Source organism: Boleophthalmus pectinirostris, unplaced genomic scaffold (genome assembly GCF_026225935.1).
Source record: "Boleophthalmus pectinirostris isolate CB_2022bp ecotype Guang Dong unplaced genomic scaffold, ASM2622593v1 HiC_scaffold_8, whole genome shotgun sequence".
In the NCBI taxonomy this organism is placed as follows: Eukaryota; Metazoa; Chordata; class Actinopteri; order Gobiiformes; family Gobiidae; genus Boleophthalmus; species Boleophthalmus pectinirostris.
Window position 1 is genome coordinate 20528307 of NW_026571515.1, and position 17678 is coordinate 20545984.

General features: G+C 40.9%; 1 protein-coding gene across 1 annotated transcript in view; it reads right to left on the reverse strand.

Moving 5' to 3' along the window:
* agrn (agrin) overlaps positions 1 to 17678 on the reverse strand; it is a 434659-nt gene that overhangs the window by 87478 nt on the left and 329503 nt on the right. Inside the window, 2 exon segments of the mRNA XM_055166184.1 lie at positions 7577 to 7777; positions 8426 to 8623. Of these exon segments, the coding sequence (XP_055022159.1) occupies positions 7577 to 7777; positions 8426 to 8623 (399 nt within the window).

Sequence of the window (17678 nt, forward strand, 5' to 3'; positions counted from 1 at the left end):
GGAAAAATATCTCATTTGCGATTTTTCTGACAAGCATTGCGATTTTAATAATAGGATTTTGTTCGAACTTTGCATTTTAAGCGCTTCCAGCAAAACTGATAAAAAGACTGAAATATGAACTGACAAACTAATATAAGAATCACATTTCAGAACTACAGAGTTTTATGCAGAATAAGACAGGATATTTTGTTCTTTGTGGAGGAAATTATAGTATGTCAAAAGTAGACTAGACTTAGACAAACTTTATTGATCCAGAAGGGAAATTATTTGGACATAGTAGCTCACACATCACAATAAATATAAGAACAAAGAGGAACAATATAAATGGTAATAACTTCAAAATAAGTAGCAAAAATACCAAGAAACTGGTGTTGAATAAGGCATAATTATAAAAGTGTATATGCAATACAACACATTAAAAAAAAAAAGTATTTTGATTTGACTCCGATTAATCTGCAGCCCTATAAGTATAATAATGGCCGACTGTAGCGAGGCTGAAGCATTGACTAAATAAATTAGTGTCAACGTTTGAGCACCATCACCAAGGCATCATTTTCATTTCAATTAAATTTAGAGACAAAAAAGTGAGGTAATTATTAACTGCGGCATCCAAGTGTGCAGAGGAGATTGGTGGAGAGGGCTGCTTTATGGGTCCGTGCCTCCTAAGAATACAAGTAATTGCAAAGTGTTGTGTAAAATCTAATTATCTCCGATGACTTTAAAGGCACTTGTCCCAGACACTTTATCTACGGCCCTTAATGGCGTTTTATCAGTTAAAAAGTCCCATTCCTGCTGACCTAATGCTGCTGACCAATGATGAGGCCAGACAAAGAGAAATGAAGGAGAAAGGAAGTAATGACTATGCAAAAACAAGCTTTCACACTGACATTATGCTTTGGCATATTGTATAATGTATACTGGATTGAAGTCTGTTCCCAAAAAAAAGTTGCATTAAAAGTTCTAAGGTAGGTGGGAGGGGGGTAAGTCTACATGGACCCATTGTTTGTAGATACATTTCTTAAAGAAGACATATTGTGTCTGCTATATTGTTATTATCTATGACACCCATGGATCATTATGTTATATTTTGGACACTGTGATATTCATCTCAGTGAAACAAGTCAGGTGACTTCGGTGTTAGAACTGTGGTACCCAATGGACAGAAACTTCTCTGTAAACAGCATCTCACACTTGCAAGTTGTGGATTCTTTCATTTGTACCAAAAATGACTATGCGATGCTGCAGAATCTTACACGTATCACTGATTAAGAAAATAAAGTTGGAGAACGAAGTATACGAGCGGTGGGCATATAACGGTGGCAATACGCTGCTGATCTGCAATATGGCGCCTTGAAAATAAACAATTAAAGATTGCTCAAATATGCACAAATAACTCCAAATACAACTTCTGGTCTGTAAATGGCGAGAGGAAACAACTATAACATGGTTAAAAGTTCTGAAAAGCTGATTTTGCTAAATAGATCTACTTTAAATTAGTTGGCTGCATAAACCATACACAGAATCTGCATTTAAATACTTCTCTAACAAATCATTAGTCATCAAACAATACTATAATTAAGGAAATACACTAAATTATACTATGTGCACACCAATGTTTGTAATTCATGAAGTGTAAAATTAAAACTGACTCATTCATTTAACTCGAGAATAAAAGAGCTGGGAGGCTGCCATGCCAACTGTATAACTGTTTAGTATTTACAAATAAATTTACCCAACCCAAGGGTCTTTGTGCAAGGCTGTAATTGTTTGTTTACGTTTATCACAGAACTTATTGCAAAGATACACATTATCTACAAGTTCTAATAAAAGGCACCATTACCATTGACCTAATGATCCACAAATAGATAATAGAGCAAAAACAAGAAACAAAACTTTCGACAAAAAAGCAATGAACCCACACTGAAAACTTTCCCTCAAGGACTCTTTCACCGAAAACAGACTGTGGGCTGTGTAGAACGCAGCTAAATGATGTTCTGGGAATCTGGGTTTTGAAGATGCAAATGCTACCTACAGTGGAAGTCCTCAGGGAGATTAGGTGCGAGTTTGCAGGGAAGAAACACAGAAAAGATGGAGAGAATGTCAGACAGTGAGCACAGCACCGCAGGGGTTGGCAAAAGTTCATTTAAAACTAATTTGCGATTCCGAACGGAGGCACTGTCGGACTAAAAGCTCCCAGCACAGCAACAGCAAAGACAACAAAACATCAAGTGATCAAAAGCGCTTCGCCGTGTTATGCTTGGTCCGAGACTTATTCAACGTCTTGTATTGATGGGACAACTGTAATGGTGGAATCAATATGAGAGGAGGAAGAGGCACTTATCATAAGGTATGTTTTAAAGTGGATTAAGGGGAAGGGAGGGGCCAGAGCGCACAGTCTGTGGACTCTATTTGAAACAGGTCACCAGCAATGGCCAGTGACAGCTTGTGTGGTCGATACACTAAAGAGGCTCACTTTATTAACTTTGGGCACAATAGGAGCTTTGTGTCCAGTCCTAAACACCAGGGCTACTTAAGGACACGCTCCCTCTCCATCTAAACCCGCCTCCGACCTTGTTGTTTTTGCCTGAATTTACCTCTGCGTCTCCATATTGATCTTGGATAAAGGTCTGTGTTAAAGACAACGTTTTGTGACAAGGCTAATGGCTATGTGAACAGCTTTCAACTAAGGCATTATGACAAACACTGGGCTTTGTCTCTGAGGTGAGCTGACTGCTAAGGAGGAATAAAAGGTAGGATAAGTAAAAGCTTCTTAGTTCGGGACATTTTTCTTTTGTTTGATTTTACTGGCGTCAGCGAAGTCAGAAATTAAAAAAAAGATGAAACATGCAAGTATTTCAGAATGCGAAGAACTTTGGTCAGTAAGATGTAATTGATATTTGGCATCATGCTGTGGGTGTTCTTCATGTATGTCTATGGCCAAATGTTCAGCAGTTACCACGGGAACACAGCGAAAAGAGTCTTCTGAAAGCTGAAAACGACAACACATTTCAGGAGCCTGTGATAGGCATGAGCGTTCATCATGGTCCTGTTGAAGTGTTTATCAAAAAAGATGAGTGAATAAAGCTCAGATTAAAGTATAACAGTGCTTCAGACAGAGCAGTGACACTAGTTAGCATTACACCCCCATGGACTGTTGATGGACAGGTTCAAAGTGTAAATAAATTACTTAAAATTGCTACACATTTATATAGTGTACATTTCTCTGTATTCAAATTGTTAATATTCCCCTGGTTTTCTTTAGGGAAAAAAAATAAGAAAAAAAAAAATCTGAAAATTGTCTAAAATTGTCTATGTCAGTTTCACAACGTTAAGGCCAAAAAGAAGCTCTTAACAATCCTTTAGTCCTTCAATTCGGCCATGGCTCTGAACAACGCCACAAAACTTTCCAACTTAGCCCCATTGACAACTTTTAGAGATCTGTATAGTTTTTGTTTCTTTTTCTGGCAGACATTTTTTAAAATGTAAAAAATACTATAATAAAATAATAAAGCAGACCCACAGCCAATTGATATTCAGGCCTTCAGCTTCTTTCAACCAGCAAGATAAATAAATAAAAGCACTAAGACATCAAAATGGAATAAATAAAGCAAAGGGTGAAGGGGGTCCTAATTAACTGTTGCTCTTTGATGGGAACACCACAAGCACTGGCTGTGAACCTTTCAATTAATGCATGCCCAGCTAAGAAGGCTGCATCAGCTATTCTCTCAGTCTATACACTGCTTCACAGAGCCTAGTCTGTTTAGCCCATAGAGCTCCATTAACAAGGAGGACTCAGCAGCTTGACATATGAAGAACGTCAGACAGAAAGCAGGTTTGATAGAGGAAATAATGGAGGAGTGGGTGTGAACATACTATTGTGAACAGTGTCTGGGAATGTCTGTGATGAAAACGCTATGGAAAACATATGTATACTGGATTGTGTCAAATCACGTGTGACAACCCCAGAGTATAGCAGTAGTCCTAAACAGTAGTGCTAAATTCAGCTAAGCCATTTCAGAACAAACAAAGCGGAAGATTTTTACTGATTTACAACGTGAAAAACAGAACTAGTTTATCTTAAATGGTTTGAAGTGGTCGAGATGTATTCCTCTGTATTCTGAGCATCCTAATGATACACTCGTGAGTTTCTAAGTGCTTTTAGGCCAACACACACTTCCTGATTATCAAATTATAAAACGCTTTATAAGTTGACACAGATAGTACATAGCAGACTTATTTTGACCTCAAGAGCTGCTTCTACAATACACCTGTACTGGGGCGAGACAAAGTATGCTCAAAAACATGGGGATAAACGTGGTACAGGCTCTTTAAATGGAGACCACTACACAGTGACATCTGGGCGGTGAGAGGGTTGGAGTGACCTGTAGCATGTGGGACATCTTTGGTTCCAAAACAATCCTCCCAGTGTGTGACCTGTCAGAGCAGACAGGTGAAACGACAGGGACGATGCATAAGGATGCGGTGTGGCTCCATCTACCAGTGCTTCTGCTCCATCTATCAGTCAGTGAGCCTGGCTGCTCCTGACGGATGTGACAGCGCATTAGTCCAAATAAAGTTCTGTGGGATAAAGAGGAATGGGCTGGCATGGAAGAGTGGAAAGAGGGATGGGGTTCTGGCTGGTTTGCAAAAGGAGAAAATGCATTTTGCTGCATAAACAGAAGGTTACAAGAGCTGTGATTGATGGCCTGTGAAGGGAAAATCTGCTGATTTCATTCAGCTCTTTTGCCTTCCAAACACCTAAATTGCTTTTATTTTGCCAGGCTGTTGTTGTGTTTGGTGCTGTCTGCTCCAATCTGTGCAGGATGGAGAGCAGGTCATAGATGGTGCATCCAAGTGTGTTCCTGCACTCGTAATCTTGTTTATTAAATGTCTATTCAATTAAAAAAGAGCGGCCCCTCGGGCTCATACACACTTCTCACTTGCCACTTTGTCAGTGTCCAGAGAAGGAGCGGAGGCCAGGCGTACCCGTGTGTGAAATTAAACAGGTGATAAATTTCCCTGTATGGCCAACGCTGTGAACACTGTCATTTTTCATTACTGCTAAATAAAAGGCAGCAGAAAACAACTTCCATTCTTATGCTTCACGCCCCTCCCTCCTCCCATAAGACTAATGAGGATGGTTTTTAGTCAGGCCTATGTTTTACAATAAATCACATTCCTTTTCATTTCAGCCAAGCAGGGAGCTGAGATGTGGTCACTGTGATGTGCAGCTTTACTCTGAGCTAGAATAGGGACCCAGAACACTTTATACCACTATTCTCTGACAGGAAACTAAAATGTTTGACATAAAGCTCTAATTTTGGGACAAACTACCTCTCATCCATCCGAGCACCGCATGTAACCTCACAGAATCTCTCTGAGTGAGACGTGATAGGGAGTAACAGCTTCTTGGTTTTGATCATTTTACAATTTGAGCAGACCCCTGCTGAGGTCTGGGTCACTTCTGAGGTCTGAATGGAATGGGGACAGTGCCGGTGGGAGAGCGGCTGGACGTACAGCCACCCTAGGGTGAAACGTATCGATTTCAGAGCAGCCCATCTCCAACCCATCTGTGAAAGTGTCCATGCCCCTTTTGTGGAGAAGCACAATTTCAGAAAAGGACGCAAGCAAAATGGAGAGAGACGCGAGTGGGAGGGATGGCAAACAGCAGAGAGGAGCAGAGGGGAAAAGATTCTATTGTGTCAGTCTGATGGTTTTCTCTGAAGCAAAAAGAGCAGGATGTTGGGAGACAGTCCAAGGTAGAGAAAGAGTAAAACAGGAAAATGAAGCCTTGCAGCTGCTATACCTTAGTATAACTAATGTCCCTCAGGAAATACAACAGGTTTTAGCCTGAACAGACAATGTGTGCTAGGAGCCATCTGCATCACTTTCCTTCATGCTCTACATATAAAGCAGGTCAGTGTTATGATGTTAAATCGACCACAAGAGGCTTTAGAGGCTTGATTTGCCACGCAGGCCGCGGGACATGGGGGTAGACAATGATGCGATGAAAAGAGGAAGGACAAATGCAGAGACAGACTGCTGGCTGGAGGGGCAGCAGAGGCCTGCTGCTGCAGCTGTAATCTGGCTCACTTCACACCTCGTCAGGGGAGAATATCTCCAGCGTGACCACACAGCAGCCGGTCTGCATCACAACCACAGCCCGGTGCTCTCCCTCCAGAGGTGCCCCCAGACAGGCACAGGGAGGGGCTGTGACGAGCTGCTGTGCTCTGTCAACGCTCATCGAGATATGATTTGCACAGGGAATTGGATCTCATTTAGTCATAATGTGGAGAGACGACCACGCCGTACAAATCAGACATCCCACACTACCATGGTCACGCTTCTGAAACATACACAGGGCAGTGTCTAATACTGGTAATAATTTGTAAAAGTGATTGTCAAAAAAGTTAACTTTATCATAAAAAAAAGAAATAGGCCTATCGTTTTACTCTCTACATGAAATGTTTCCATTGGGAGTCCTTTATACTAGACAGAAAAACAGTCTCATGTGGAGGTTAGGCAAGGTAAGTACATCCTGTCTCTTTTATTTCTAAAACGATAGAGCAAATGAAACCGTATGTTATTATCCGCCATGAGGTGAATGTTAAGAAGCCGCATTAGGGCTACTAAAAGCGGTGATGTTTGAAAAGCACAAATGAACAGTCTGTGCGTGGCGATGTGTTGACCTGGTCTTAATGACCCGGCAGTGATTGGTGCTTGGAAACAGGTTGTGCGCAGACCTGCTCACCTCTCAATAGCTTGTTGGCACTGTTGGCTGTGCGCATAGGCTGATAGTGTACACAAGCTCTATGAAAATGCACAGCTGACTGGGTAGTGTAGTGCAGGTCGGCAGATAAAGATAATGGCAACATCTGAATGGCTGGTTGGTTAACATAATTACTCCATTTCAAAGTCCATTTCCTCTCGTCCGGTCAAAAACTTTTAGCATTTCCATGAATACATTCCCATTGTGGCAAGGATGTTTTCATGTACTCTCTTTTTCTTTCTTTTTGCTTGTTTCAATGGAGATTATATTGCTTTGCCTGTAATGTTCCAGGGTATAACGTGTGTCTATACTGGTCAAAACGTGATCTCATCAGGTTTCAGAAAGCCGGGCAGTACTTGGATGGGAGACCGCTGGAAATACCAGGTGTCACACTGCGGGTCTAGTGGAAATACTGTTGTTGTGCCCTTAGTGCCTAGTATGAAAGTGGTGTGTGGCAAGTGTGGGTGGTGGTCAGATGGACCAATTGCACAGATTTGCATCCTAATTTCAGGGCAGCTGTGGCTACACTGAATGTGGAGTGAATGAATAATGCACTGTAAAGAGCTTTGGGTGTCTTAAAAAGCACTATACAAATCCAATGGTTGATTAACTAATCAGCATTAAAATATGGCTTTAAAAACAGGCATTCTTACTCTCAAGGGTCGCCTCTCCACACACCTGATTCCTGGCAAAGCACTAACATTTCCATGGAGACAAGTAGCTGGCACACTTACAATCACATAGTTACACAGTGCATTTTATCGCACCAAGTCTTACATAATTTATACAGTTACTATAATTTCTTACCTTCATCACAGCTACCAGCTTTGGCCACGTCGATCCTTCTCTTCTGTAAGCAGGAGGCCATGCGTAGGAGGCATTCGCTGTCGTATGTGGTGCCGTCACTGCCACACACTGGCGATGGGGGCTCGTCGGGGCACTGGGAACACTCACACTTGTTCTGGACACAGCGGGCCCCCCAGGCACACACAGAGCTACCACAAGTCTCTGTAATAAACATATCAGTCATGAGCCCAGGGCAGGGTTAGGCTACTGCGTCTAAGCACTAAAATATATATGTGCTGCCTGTTCGGATAAAACTCATTTGCATTGTGAATTAATTACATACATATTCAATAGAGCAGTTCAGCGGAGCCACTTGCTTGTGCTAATGTGATACCCAGAACTTGCTGCCCGGAGATAACGATTACTGTTATAGTCTTACTGATTAATTTTATTTAAATGTGTAAGAGGGCCCACTTGAATTCTCAATATGAACATAGCAACATTTAGGTACTTAACGTGTCGTTTTGGTGCAGACAATGGCGTAGAAAGTGCTCTACTAGGGGAAGCATGGTAACTTACATTCTATTTTACTTCATTTGACTATGCATATCATGTTTTTATTATTAATAGCAACTGTTATACATTTTCACTTTTCACCAAAGGGCTGAAGAACATTCTCAGTATGTGAATTGTATTTTGATTTCTGGCTAGTAATGAGTAATAGGCAGTAACTTAGGTGTTGTATTTTCAAATATGAATAAATCTCAAATATGAGTCACTGAGAATCCGCTTTTCCATTTAGTGTTCCTTACAATGTTAGTGAAACCAACTCTAACACTAGTGGTGAGTGGAAATATGCACTGGACTTACTGCACTCTCCCTGGCTGACCACTCGTAGTTCCATCTGTGCCGTGCAGGCTCGGACATGTAGTTCACACTCGCTGCTATAGGTGGTGCCATCACTGCCACACACAGGCTGGTGGGACTCCACGCACTCGGATGGACACAAGCACTGACCGCTCTGGGCGTCACAGATTGCACCAAAAGAGCAGTTGGCACAAGTCTTGTCTAGAGGGAAGTAAAGAAAATTGTTAAATGAGTTAGAGATAATAGTTCTGAATTGCAATAATAAATGATTGTTCCATTCGAGGTACATAGAGCAAACATTAAAATCTGGTATGGTACAATTTGAACTTTTGAGCTTTTTCATCCATAGGTGCACATTTGATAAAGCTTAAAGGTGTACCATGCAACTTTTTTCTGGTGGAGGTGCTCTCTCTAGCAATTAGCAGTGCTGGGAGTAACGCATTATAAACGTAACAAATTACTGTAATCCATTGCTTTTTGCAATTTTTAACGCAGTAATGTAAGACATTACAGGGGAAATAAAAGGGTAATATTTTCATCGGTACAAATGTCAGTAACATGCGTTACAATGTTTTTTTTAACCTGGATTGAAGTGGTGGGTTTTTTGTTTCTCTTCATACAAATTTGCTAAAATCACCGCGATATCAGCAGAGGTGAAACGCCATCGTTACGGCTCTGAATCTCGGGACATGCACAGAGGTGTGCCCGCATAGACCATCGGGTGACCACGGGTGAAAGGGCTGCTTAGCTCCACAGGGCTACGCACAGCTGACGCCTGATCGTGTTTTGTGGACACCCTGCTCCATGGGCTTGGGGTTCTCTCAGGGACAGGCCTAAATTCCAAGTCCTTGTCCAGTATTAGTCCTGGTTTGGTCCTGGTTTAGTCCTGATTTAGACTTGGTTTAGTCCTGGTTCAGTTCTGGTTTAGTCCTGATTTAGTCCTGCTTCAGTTCTGGTTTAGACATGGTTCAGTCCTGGTTCAGTCCATATAAAGCGCAAAGGTTCAGCATCTTCGCACAGTTATTTTGGTGATAGAAACTTAAAAGTAATGCAGTAGTTGTGTAATGCCTTACATTTTAATTACAGTAATATTGTAATATAACGAATTAGATTAAAAATAATACAGTAACAAGAAATAAATAACGCATTACAGTTTTGAAGTAACTCACCCAACAGTGGAAAGTAGTAAGTAATGCCACCAGGTCAAGTTACATGTCAGATCTGTGGAATGTGTCCCTGCCTATATTATGTGTGTGCAATAAAAATCTGTTATGCATTTACCTAATCATCTCAAAACTGCATCTCTTATTTTTAAAAATACAATTATTTTTTCTTTGCTCAAGTTGTGTTTTCTTTACTTAGAGACTAATTTTTGGAGAGGAGCTGTTTCTTGCTACAGAACAGTAAACTCCATTATTCTTTATTGTGGGGTAGCATCTGCAACATAATACAATCTCCTAAATGTAAATCTTTTTTGCAAGCCTTGGTTTACTCCATTGTTTAATATTCCCAGAGTAAACAGCAGCCATAACAAGACATCCACTCGTAAACGTGTCTCTTGTGTTTTACTGTTGACAGCCAGTGCTGCTGACAGCTGCTGGAAAGCTTAATGATGTAGTGCTGCTCCACACTTACCAAGCCATAGATTTTACTCAAAGCAAATTCCATTGATTCAAAGTCTATTCCATGGTCTATCACGTGTCCGGTAAAAGCTCCACAGTTCCAAATAAACGCTAAAAACCAAACTGAGAAATCCAAAAACTCATCCATGGACCGAGCTGGTGTGTAGAAAGTGCAGAAATAGCCCGAAAGTTCCAGAGAGAGGAGCGGACTTGGTGATTGAAAAACTGTGGTACCACCCAGGCTCTCCTCAAGCTCGAAGTGAACACAAAAAGCAGCACTATTTCTTGGCAAAAAGGAGAAGAGGCTGCCAGAAAGACGCGCGCTGCTGCAGCACTCCATCAATCAGGACTTTATGGGAGAATGGTCAAAAGCTGAAGCCACTCCGCTGAAAGAGCCACATGACAGGCCGCCTCAAGTTTGCCAAATGGCACCGAAAGGAGCGCGAGAGCATGAAGGGAAAGATTGTCCGCTCCGATGGGAGACAAGATTGAGCTTTTTGGCCTGAATACCAAGTGGTGGATGTGCAGAGAGCCAGGTACTGCTTATCATCTGACCACTCCAAGAAAACTACAGAAATAGGTTTTAAGTAGCAGAATCAGAACGATAAGAATAGATTTTCTATTTTAGCGTGCTATTTTGTCTCTTTTGGAAGATACACTCTCATACTTTTGTCCTGTTGACAGAATTCAGTTTTCTTGTGTAATATTTTAGTCAAAGTTCATGTCCAAAGTTGTATGCGAATGATCAGGTTCTGTTGTTAGTGTAGTACATAACGTGGAGGAAAATTAGGCTATCTACACTATCCTAGGCTATCTCTTGTCCTCCTTGACCTTTCAAAGCTCAGAAAATATGTTGATAAAAGCGAATTCTTCTTAATTATTTGACCCAACAGAAAAAAAAAACAATAAATAAAACGTGCATCCCTGCTTTTTCAGCGCTCTCTTCTTGATAACCTCATTAATAATCCATTTCTCAGAGCACTGCAAACTTGTGGCAGCTGATATCTGTGTTATCCCACAAGGTGCTGCTTCCGAGGTGTTCCTATTAGCTGGAGCATCCATCTCATGAGGAATTGGCTTCGTCTGGAGGCAAGGTTCCCCTGATGAGAGCTGGCAGGTTCAAACAGGCCCCTGACTTATGGCGTGTCACATGGGGCCTGAAATGAATGAGGCAGCAAACACGAGGCCCTGTAGCAGAGACCTAAGCTAACGCCGCAGCTAGTTCTGACTACCCCCGACACCAATTACACCTGGAGGATTGCATTAGCAAAGCTCGCTTTCACATTCAATTAGAGCAGGCCTAATAACTGCTGCTGATTTAGCGCTAATTGAGGGAGGCGAGGCTAGCCTGCGGAACCTTCCACATTATTAATCTGTTTATTACTCTTTTAGTGGCATTCATTTGATTCATCTCTTCATCTATTAGGGGTTCACACTGCCATTACAAATTTATACCGGTGGACATCATTGTTGGTGGAGCTGCACAAGACTTGGAGAAAACAGTGAGTTACAAAATCCAGCTTAGCTATCAAACAAATTCACTGAGAGCTAGTAATTAATTTAAGTTACATTTTCAGTTTAAATGGCAAACTGGGAATGAGAGGCCAGCGGGACCTGACACAAAACAGTGTGACTCGGGACACATTTTGAAAGCTCATTACAGGTGCTGGCGTGAAAGGAACTGCACAATGTGGGAGCAGACGGGTGGGATGGTAAACTGCAGTCCTGCAAACTAAATATGAGTGTGAAGTAAAATACAAATGATTCATGTTTGCCTATCATACATAATTTGTGCTGGATATTTTATTTGGCATTAATAAAAGCATTTTAAGCAGCCTAACCTTGCAGATGTGATCTAATCTCACGCACAGTTTAGACAATTCATTTCCGTTTCTCTGTGTTTGATGGGCTTCAAAGAGCCAATGAAAAGATCTTTCATGAGAAAGAAAGCAAACGTCCCCATCTTGCGGGATTTGCAGTCAGGAGCAGGACAAAATATCGCAGGTGCGAGCAGGAGCAGGAATGAAAATTACAATTTTTTGCAGGCCTGAAAATTCTGTCCTGCACAGACCTCTACAGGGAAAATCTATTTAAATTCACCACGTTTTTAACAGGACTGGACTTGACTGATGTTTGTGTACCAAGTGTTTTGTGTGTAGTTGTGTGTATGTCTTGAGTGTGGAGAAATAGGTGGAATGTGGGAGAGTTTTTGTTTTGTTTCTGTCTGTTTTTATTTTCGTTTGATGCTTGATTTCAAAATTGAAAAAAAAAAAAAAAGCTTAAGTTATTTTGGTCTAGTACCTGACGAGTTTGCCTATTGTGCATGCCAACCTAAATTAACTGCACAGGGACATGGAGAGAATTTGTTAACAGAAGGACCCACCAAGCCTGGTAATCGAACAAGAAACCTCCTTGCTGTGTGGCGAGAGTATTGAGAGTGTAGTATTGATACTTTACAGCTGATGCCATCAGCATTCACTGGAGTGTGATTAATTATAGGCACTGCTCTTTCTGCAGCTTTCTTAGACTTTGATCTGTTATGTCTTTGTTTTAACACAATTTTGACCAGAACTGACTTAGATGATTTGTAGAGTTAAACAAGTCTCTTACAGATCATTACAGTGACAAGCTAGCTCGCATTAGCAAACAGTTTTTCAGTTAGTCACTCTCAGTGACTAACTGAGAGTGTTTTTTGTTTTATATTGATCACATGCTCCTAAAAATGTGTTTTCTATTTTTTTCTGAGTTTTCAGATAATCTAAAACCTTTTTTTTTTGGCAAGGACTGAGTGCATTGTATCACCATGTAAACGGCTTAACCTTCCACCATCTACATACGTGTAAAACACCCCCAGCATAACGTCACTGCAAAGTATCAATAATTTGTTGCAAGGGTATAGCCACTCTAGGGCTGGGTGATATCGAGCAAAAAATATCTCGATATATTTTGCTCCATCTTGATATATGATATATATCTCAATATTTGTACAGGAAAACTAACCCCCCAAAAACTACTGCAAAAACAAAAATACCAAATTTATTTTAATAGGTCCATGTTCGTAACCAGCGGTAAGGAGGTATCCCACAAACCACTGTGCATACCAAACCAAACGTTTCCAAATACAATTGTACAAGTTCTACACTGCAGCAGATTAATTAATATTAATTAAAATCTTCTGCATAAATAAACTTTACATTACTAAACTTTACAACATATAAACCACTATAGAGCCACTTCAGCCCGTTTGATAATATAATTCTGCTTTGTGCACATTTGTTTACGTTTTACAGAAACAAAACTTAAAACCACATGGCTCATTTGCATAAACTAGAAGCGCTGAAAAAAAAACTCTTTCCTTATGCGACACGACTCAGTGGAATATGTGTGTTCTCTCTGTGACAGGATGTGCTGCTGATGGTGAGTCTGTAAATGGTGGGAAAGGTTCATGGTGCATGAATCTTTGGTTGGCACCAACTTTCGGCATTCACGGCACTAGTGAGAAGAGAATGAGACACACGAGAGGAAGGGTAACAAAATCAAGGAGGTGAAGGCGAGCGGGTTTGAGCACAGAGAAGGCAAATAAGTGAAGCAGCAAAATCAGAATTAAATAATATAAGCATTGTATCGATATATACAATATGTCAGAATTCATTTTGTGTTTAAAAAATATCGAGATATAGCTAAAATATCGAAATAGCGCTCTCCCCTAAGCCACTCTGCCACACTCTGCAAGCAGGAGGGAGAGGAGTAAGGCGTCACAGTAAAGAAAGTTACTGAATTAGTGATGGACTTCATTTTGTATTAGTGATGGTCTTTATTTTGTGTGTTATTTGTGTGTGTCATAATCTCTACGCTCAGCTCAGACTATCCAAAGCCCCTTTCATGTAGTTTCAAAATAAGGCACAAAGCTAGTCCCAAAAATCAATAAACAAGCAGAATCATAAGTGCAGTTATAGCGACGCTGCTTGTCTGCTTGTGCCGGCTGCTATAAATCAGTGAGCCGTGGTGTCGTTCCTTATCAGACTCTGAGCTTCGATAGCACACTCGCTTCTTTATCAGCCCCGGCCCCGCGCACCTGGCTCTCCACACCGCCTGATACTCCAGACTGCATGTCGCACACAGACAGAGGAGAGAGGGGGTCTGTCAGCGAGCCAAGCGGGCGCCGGGGGATTGTCGGTGACGGTGAGACGTGCTGTCATGGCAGATTTGGTCGTCCCTAAGGCTGTCAACGCTAATTTCCAGTGTCAGTAACAGTGAAATACTTTCCTTTGTTGGAGCTTGGCATGAAGAGCTCAAAACGTCAAGCAGAACAAGTTGGGCATTAGGCATGACTTCAAGTTGTCGTCATATCAAAATGTTGCCAAAATGGATTAAGATGTGACTATTAACTGTTGCAAAACTCAAATTATTATTATTGTATGTCATATAAATAATAATTTGCAAAATACCTTCCATATAAAGATGCTCAGTCTATGCTAGAATACTTGTAGGTGACTGATCATTCAAAAATATAATTTGTCTCATGTCCTCACTGAAGCAAATGATGGGGAATGTACTATAACTCTACTGTTTGAGCTACTACTACTACTACTACTACTACTACTACTACTACTACTACTACTACTACTACTTCTTTCTACTTTCTACTACTACAGCTTAACAAAAAATGTATGCACTAGGAATGGCATTCGATAAAATTTTCTTTATCAAACTTCGGGAGAATTAACAATCGAGTTTCGATTAATCAACATAATTAACATTAACATTTTTATATTAAAATTATCATAATTATTAGTGTTATTACTAATCTGCATAAATAAACTAAACTTTAACAACATATAAACCATAAACACTATAGAGCCACATCAGCACCTTTGAGATTATAATGTGTTTAATGCAGCTTTGACACATTTGTCATTTGTTTTACATAAAGGGAACTTAAAACCACATGGCTCATTTCCATAAACTATAAGCAAAAAGGCAGCTCTTTCCTTGAGCGCTGATGTGATTCAGCTTCTGTCAGACTAAAGGACACGACTCAGTGGAATATGAGTGTTCTCTCTGTGACAGAGGGATGTTGATGATGCTGATGGTGAGTCTGTTCTGTGTGTATGCCGTGTTGGAGATGGTTCATGTTTTCAGAGATAATATGCGTGTAGGTTTAGCCGAAACACGGGACTGTGAGGCCGAAACTTCAGTGTTTGCGCTGTCAGACGCAGCCTCATATCCTTACGCTATGTTACGCACAGCAACTTACATTCAGTTTGTCGATTAAAAATGAACGTGATTGACGAAATTCTTAATGATCTTAGTCGACAAATCATGCCCATTACGAGTATGTACCATCAAGTGTTGTCTTAATTTAGCCTCTTAATCTTGTAATGTCCCTCCAGCTAGAATCAGCAAGAATTCCAATCATGGCAGTTGCGGAAAAAAAAATACTTGATACTATATACATTAAATGTAACTTGATACTATACTCATTAAACCACATTTGACTACACAATAATAGTAACTAAGCATCATATAAAACTTTTCCCTCTGTAGAATATACTATGTAAACTCTCTTTAGAGCCACATTAGGAAACCTAATATTTGCTCTGCTGTGCTTTTCATGTCACTGTTTTGTTTTGTGCTTTGGGAGGAAGGCAGTGTGAGGAATAAGATGTGACTGCTTTACAAAGTGGCCTTGAAAGCATAAAAAATGGCAGGCAACAGGCTAAGAGAAAAGGTGAGGTTAAATAGTGTTTTGTGGTGAAACCTGAATAGTGGGAGGTGGGTTTGGGGACCGCAGTATTAAACCTGGGATTAAACAGAACAGAGCGAGCTGGTTAGTGCTTTGAAGGTCTGTGAACATGGCGGGCTGATAACGGCTCCCTTGTTGATGCTTGCCCGGGCGGTATACTATTAACTCCTTTGGCTGCACGCTCCTCCTCATCTTATTTACCTCTGTCACCTTGGTTACGCAGCATTTACTGCTCCTCCCTGACCACTGCCAGTTGACCTATATTTCTCACCCAGCTGTGTATATCATTCCAGTAACCTGCGGGAACTCATTTTTGAATTATTATTATCAATATTTTTTTCAAACGTTCCTGCCACCTCTGCTCTTATTTGTTGGGACTAGAGCTGCGTGAATTCAGAGGAGACTCATATCCAGTTGGGGGGTCTATTACCTTCTTAGACCACAGTGCAAGGCAAGCCCGCCACTCAAATATACAGGGAGAGAGAGAAAATCTAGGAATAATAACGAATGTCACTCATATCAGCATCGCTTGCACCTGAGCCATATAGATAACCACTATTTCCCCACGCCCCAGGCAAAGGAATGGAATTAAGGGCGGCCCCGTGAGAGATGAGCTGAGGTGCATGCTGGTGGTGTAAACACACATGTGCCGCTGCTATCCCAATATGGCTCCACCTTTGGAAGTCTAACTGCCCTCACCAGATTTCTATATGTGAGAATCTGACAGTTAAAGCAAAGTGCATTAAAATGAGAGTAACAAATGGAATAGAAAGCAGCTTCTTTCAAAGCTCGCACACAGTTGTAAAAGGTGTTTCTTTGGAGGTCACAGTAAAGGACATGCATAACTCTTGCTGATGTCTGGGAGTATAAAAAAAAACAACCTTTTCTTTATTTTTTTTTCATGGTGTTTACAACATCAAAGGGCTCAGACCTCCTCAAAAAAGTGTATCGCGTTTCAAACACAACTTTCTTTTACACATTTAATACATCAGTCACTGTATTTTATTACCTGGACAATATCCTATTTTTCAGATTATTTCAAACCCTTTTTTGGCAGACATTGCCTGCAGATGTGTGCATCGTGTGACATAGAATCTGCTGGATACTCCAGCACAGACATACATGTAGGACAACCCCAGCTTCACTCCAAAGTATCAATAGTCAGGGTGTAGAGTAAAGCTACCGTACCACCATGCAGGCAGGAGGGAGAGGTGTGAAGTGTCACTATAAAGAAATCTTGAAATTTTGAATTAATGATGGACTTTGATATCTGTTACTGAGGATTATACGTTTTATTTTTCTTTCAATCACCTCTACTCCTTGATTTGACAGAGCTTATAAATTAATGCAAAATACCCTTCGTGGTGCAGTATATTTTAACGTTTTACATTTTTACACAGAAATGCATACCTTGACGTTTCTTTTAGAGGTTGTGAGGCTAAAATATGACTCATTGTAAGGAGACAATTTCCATCAAACAAAACTCAAAAGCTCCAAAACAGCTGAGTAAGTGCAGTTTCCGGCCCATTAGCATGCACTGTATATTAGAAGTTGGAATGGCCTGTAATAGGGTGAGGTAATAGCTAAGTCAGAGGGTTATTATGATGTTGAATAAAGCCCTGTGAAGCTGTTCAAACAGACCAGAAATAACCCACATTATCATGGCCATCATTCCTGGGCCGTGCGCTTTTGGCAAGCCCGTGCCTCAGCATTTTTATGGCACCATCGCGCTGACGCAACCTGTTCCCGTGGGAGCCCAGAACCATCCATAGACCTGGAATACAGACATGCCCCTCCGCCATGCTTTGAGCAATAAAGACTATTCATTACCAACCAAGAGATCAGCGAGCTACCTGCACGGCATGAAAAACAATACTGCACAGAAGAC